General features: G+C 35.0%; 1 protein-coding gene across 3 annotated transcripts in view; it reads right to left on the reverse strand.

Annotated features, from left to right (window-relative positions):
• The window catches only part of TNIK (TRAF2 and NCK interacting kinase), a 345,956-nt gene that overhangs the window by 37,064 nt on the left and 302,892 nt on the right, over positions 1-6,000 (reverse strand). For 2 of the 3 annotated variants that reach the window (XM_015588550.2, XM_025046048.1), the window contains 2 exons: positions 5,153-5,250; positions 4,313-4,336 (listed from right to left, as the gene is read on the reverse strand). In XM_015588550.2, the coding sequence (XP_015444036.1) occupies positions 4,313-4,336; positions 5,153-5,250 (122 nt within the window). The remainder of the gene's footprint in view (positions 1-4,312; positions 4,337-5,152; positions 5,251-6,000) is intronic. The other variant, XM_006910834.3, reaches the window with a different exon arrangement.

A 6,000-nucleotide genomic window follows, 5' to 3' on the forward strand; every position in this document is an offset into this window, starting at 1 on the left:
CATTTAATAATCTATCCTAATTAGCAAAAACTATGATAAATGCATATGATTAAACGACAATTTTATTTTGAGAAGACAATAGATCATCATGTTTCTTTACTGTCACCTGTATGTCAGGCATTACTATATTGGTTAAAACTAGGAGAGGAAACACTTGAAGTGTTTATTTGGTCTAGAAATTTAGGAAGTTCAAAGTGTTAAATGAAGGACTTCTTTTTTTCTAATTTCGTAAAAATCAAAGGGAAAGCAATAATGACTTTTAAATTTATTCTGAAGTCACTTGAATCGAAGTCCTTGGAAAAAGGAAGCTTTCGAAAATTCAAATTGTGCATTTTCCACCCAAACATGCTTTCTGGGCTTTTACACATGTGCAGAGATACACACAAGCATGGCATCAATCTCAGCGGATATATTTGCCTCATCCATGAAAATGAAAATAGAATTGTACATAATAAAAAGACTCTAGGTGTTTAAATACAATGTATAACATTAAAAAAAGAGGACAATTTAAACAAAGATAAAATTTTATGCAAATTTATTTCTGGTTTCTTTGGCAAAGGGCCAAAATAGGAAAAGCTAATATTCAGATTTCAGCTTTTTACTTTTTATTTCCTCTTGACAATTGCCAATGGTTATCTTTATCAAATTGAGAACAAAGTGAAGAGCATGCTATGCTTGAGCACATTGGGAAAATATAGTCTAGATATTTGTTAAGGTTATGAAGGAAAAAGGATATTAAAATCCTCCAAACCACTATAATAATAACAAATTAGATACATTTATTTTGTATTTTGTGTTCTATACGTTAGGATCATGGTACGTTTCATCAAAGAATATAACTAGCATTTAAAATATTACTCATCATTAAAAATAAATTTTATTATAATTTGAAGAGAGAATATGCTTTAAAAGAGTTTATTTCCGATGTTAATAGAGTAAAATAGAATGATATTAGCTACAATTTATTTACATTAATAATACATTTCCCCCATGGGTTGGTTTTCCTTATCTCTGACATTTCAAAACAAGACAAAGGAGATTTAAAAAAAATATATTTAGAGATATTTAGTTGGTCTGAAGCCCATTGATTTAAAATAACTTATTAAAATGACCTAAATTTTTCCAAACACTGTATTTAGGAACACTTTAAAGTTTTGAAATGTTTTATAATTTTGTTTTTAACTAGATTTTTCTGCATTATTAATAAGTTATCTTTCTGAAACATTAAAAATAATTGCAAATTCCTTTTAAGTTGAATTGGCAACAGCTTGAAAGTTGAGACATATATGAAAATCCCTAAGTAACAATAATGAATAACTCAAAAGTAACATCCCCAGTCAAAAAAATTTAATCTTCCATTACCAATAGTCTACATGTTTAGCTGAAGTTTTGCTCCTTATCCATCCACTCTGGAAAATTTTACAATAGCAAAGTTATAGGAAATAGACATGACCAAAAAGTGACACCACTGAGTTCAGATCTCTTTTCATACATTTTATTTTCTGACAATACCAATTTTCTCCATATAATGAGTTTTTGTGGTAATTTATTGCTTGGCTGTCTCAAGCCTAGAGCTAAAAAGTATTAAAAAAGGGAAAAGGTGCTATTTAGCATGAAGACAGTTGAGACTATATAACTATAAAAGAAATATGGCAAAAGATTTTTTGACTACAGAGTAAATGTGAAGATAGTTAGAGGCTTTTACCCAATAGTTTCTTTGATATAATACTTTTTAGAATCAACTTGATATAATTTTTCATTCATAAAAACTTATTTACTCTGACAGTTATGAATATCTTACCTAAAGAGGTACACTCTTAGCTCTCTTCTTAGAAATAATACAGTTTATTCAAATTTTAGTTCAATTTTTTGAACTATTAAAATAATAGTTAAAGATTTAAAGCTGGTCTTTTCTTTACATATTAAAATAATTTCTTTTCCTTTTCAAGAAATCTAAAGACATACCATTGGGGAAATCACTTAACCTCAGTGACCTCATCTATCTACTGCTCAAGTTTTGTCCAAACTGGATGTGCTCTGGAATTTTTTTAGATTCCTACATACTTATGAAAAAATAGTGGTGAAGCCAATGTTTGCGTGTGTATATAATCCTCACACCATATATTTTGTTGTGCTAAAGTAAAAAGAATATTTATTTTCAAAGGTTGTGTGAATTAATCACAGACTATGCTGCACAATCTCACATTCCATTAGAAATTAATGGACATTCCCCTGGATAGATTTTTATGAAAAATCAAACCACTAAATTAGCAATAACAAGCAATAATTTTTCAAAATAGTTAATCAGACAGATAATCCTGGGTTATCTAAATGGCAAAGCAGTCACTGGAAAGAGACAGGAGGAAGGTTTAATTCGTTTCTCAACTGTGGCACTATTACATTTGGAGCCAGATAATTCTCTATTGTGGGTTGTTCTCCTCTGCACTGTAGGATGTTTAGCAGCATCTCCCTGTTCTACCCACAAGATGCCAATAGCACTTCTCCAACCTCCAGGTTGTGACAATCAAAACTGCCTCCAGACTTTGCCAAATGTCACCTAATGGGAGGGAAGGAAGGAAAAGAATCGTCCTTGATCGGGAACCACTGAGTTAACTAGAATCAAAGTTATCTCGGATCAGAGATACTCAGGAGTTAGAGTTATCAGAATTACCTAGGGGGATTTGTTTTTAAAACCACACATGGCCTCAGAGATTTTGGTGAACAGCTTACATTTCCTCAATTACTTATAATTACTTGTACCTCTGTAACCCTCCCCACCCCCATCGCTGACTAGTGTGTAAGTATACCAAAATAAAACAATTTTTAAAAGCCTAAAATATCCCGGGTTAACTAGATGAAATACGTGAGAACACTTTCCCTCATGGCCACCTCCATGCCACTTTCTGGACTCACGAGATTTCCACATACAAGCATTTTATTAGTAGCCAGAGGACCAGAATACCATTCTCTTTTTTCAACTATTTAGGAGAACATTAATAAAAGTTGTGATAAACCCTGTCCTTCTCTCTATTATGAGGTAAAGAAGCAGGGCAGAGGCACAGAACAATTAAAAACCTTCCCTTTCTTCCATCGTATAAGAGATCCGCACATTGCAGACATGTAGAGTCTCATTCTTTTATAAGCAAGACTCCTTTAACCATGAAAATTACTTTCTAAGTCACTCTGAGTGGTGAGGCAGTCATAATTCTGAAAAAGTGAGGCTCTTTGGTAAAGATCAGATGCATAGAAACATGCTGCTCTCATCTGCCAAGATAGCCCATATCTCTGGCCCAAACTTTAATATGAGGACAATCTCTTGGCTTTACGCAGCATTTCACACAGCATTTCACAGTTCATAAAATGCTCTTGCACACATGATCTTGAGTTATCTTAAGCAATCTTGTGAGCAAGGCAGGGCATTTGTTTTAATCCCCATTTTACAGATGAGGAGACTGTGGTCTAGAGAGGTTATAAGACTGGTTCCAGACAATTACTTATTGGTGGAGCTAGAATTTGAATGCAGCTTGTTGATCCTAGAGCCAGTGCTTTTTTCATCTTATTTTACAAAAATAGTGCTCAGCAGAACTACAGCCTTTAAGTCATAATGGCATTCTTCAGAGTCCATGCAGTTAAGACTCTTTGCAAGGCCTATCTCTTAAAAAGAAAACAAACTCCACTATGCTGTATTCATGTACGTCTGACAAACAGCAGTTATCCTTCTGAACAAGCTACTTAACATTGACAAAACCATATATTTTTCTAATGGGAAAATGTCTCCACAGAAAAGGACTTAAAGTTGCTTAACTCGCCGGTATTCATTAACTAAAGTTGATGTTGCTGCTAATACTGTAGTTAACGTTCCACAAAATTAATATAATAATACCCAGTAACTCCTTGTTCACAAATCAACACTGTAAATGTGGAGTGCCCTAGAATGATATCTTTTCTTTATTAGCAAAACTACCATCCCCTAGCGAGGCTGGCAAGTGCAGGTTAAAAGCTCAGGCTTTGCTATTGGAAGATAATGGAATGAGAAACTGCCTATAACAAAGCACAGATGCTTTTCTTTAGCCAGACTGGAACACTGAAAAAGTGACATTCTGACTAAGAAGGAAGGACTCTGGAGCTTTATATGGATGTCTGAGGGTCTTGGGCTAGCTTTTGTTGAAGGGGTGCTCCTCACAGCAGATCACTCCAATTGAGTGAACTTTAAATCTGTGATCCAACTGGCCATTTTTCTGAATGTCAACACCAGGAAATCAGTTTTATGTTTACATTTTTTGAAAGCAAGACCAAGAAAAGGTATACTAACCTCATCTATAGCTTTCTTATAGCTCTGAGATAAGAACCCAATCCAGAAGAATCCACAGGAAGGAGAAAAGCCAGAAGAAAGGCAGCAGGTTAGACATAAAATGGGAGTCATTAGTCCACAACCGATAAATGCAAAACAGCAGAGTCTCAATCCAGAATGGTACAAATTCTCTTCATTATAACTCTCACTATACTTTCTTACTTTAAAATATAATAAACAGAGTAAACAAAAAAGCCTTCACATTCATTTCACAGAAAAGATTCTTGGAAAATTTAAGTGGATAGTAACTTTTCCCAAGTTATTTTTCAAATTTCGGCCTCCATGCTCTTATTTTTTATTTTAAGGCTACTTGGGGTCTGTCGTGTTACAGCAGTGCAGATTTCAAGTTGTCAGGCCCCCTGTCAGACCATGCTTATCTGGTGTTGGTCCTGAAAATATAGCCCTAAAGGCATGAAAAGTGGCAGAAAAATTGTAATATTATTTCATATAGAAAATAACATGGAGAAAGGACAGAATAGATAAAAGAAACCCATAGAAAGTGCCCAAATCTCCTTAACTGCTAGTTGCAAAATTTTTTTTCAAACCTGCTGAGTAGAAATTACAGAATGATATCAGTTATTCATTAATGATTAGCAAATACCTAAAGGCAGATAAGCAATCTAAGATCTGTTCAGTTCTTTCCTTATCGAGTATGACTTTCTTCTGGATGCTCCTAGCATCCATTTTTCTTATTAATCTAATCAATTCTTGTTTTATAGTCATGGGTGTATCCCTAACCGCTTTATCCAGTGGGTTCTCTGGTAAATTAAGAGTTTAAAACTCTGAGAGAAAAGCACTCACAGCTGGTCGACTAGGTCGGGTAATGTCCCTGGATTCTTCTGGTTTCACCTTGGAGGGTTCATGAGAGAGCACAGGTGATCCTTCCGACTTACTGTTGGCTAGGAGAAAACAAAGGGCCAAGCAAGATAATGGCTGTCAAAAAATGCTGGCTCAAGTTCAGAAATTCTGTGGTAAGTCATCCTTCAGGATTATTCAGTGGACACATTCACTTAGGCAAATCCTGAAGCATGCCCATGAAAACACAGTAGATGTCTAGGCAAGAGAAGTCAAGGGAACGTACTTAAGCTTACAATCTGGAAGTTGCTATGAACAATGAGAAAAAGTAGCAAGCGCGACCACCATTACCATTTATCGAGCATTGATTGTGTTAGGTCTAGTGCTAAATGCTTTCTATGTCATTTGTCTCTTTTAATCCTTGCTCTACCCAATGATGTGACACATTTTCCTATTTTACAGTTGACCACAGATTTAGAGAGATGACATACTGGCCTAAGGTCACGCTGAACTTATGGGGAGAGCTGGGATTCTGTCTGATTCCTCGAAGTCCTATTTTCAATAATTATGCTAAACCAGTTTTTAAGTTGAGAATTAATGTTTGGTTTCTTCCTGAATCACTTACCCAGCAGGATAAGTTATTTTGACAGAATTTTGTGGAAAACAATAGGAATCTATTTTGTTTGATGGAATAGCTCTTAAATGGGTGGGTGGAGGGAGTTGTCTGGGTCCTTGAAAAAAGAAAGAATGAGGCAGGGGCAGGAAGGAGAGTGCTGATGATAAAGGGGAAGGACTGTAGAATAAAGGTACAAAGCAAGAGTAGGGAATGGCCCCCTGACAGCTACAAAGTGAAG

The sequence above is a fragment of the Pteropus alecto genome, unplaced genomic scaffold (genome assembly GCF_000325575.1).
Source record: "Pteropus alecto unplaced genomic scaffold, ASM32557v1 scaffold33, whole genome shotgun sequence".
Taxonomy (NCBI): Eukaryota; Metazoa; Chordata; class Mammalia; order Chiroptera; family Pteropodidae; genus Pteropus; species Pteropus alecto.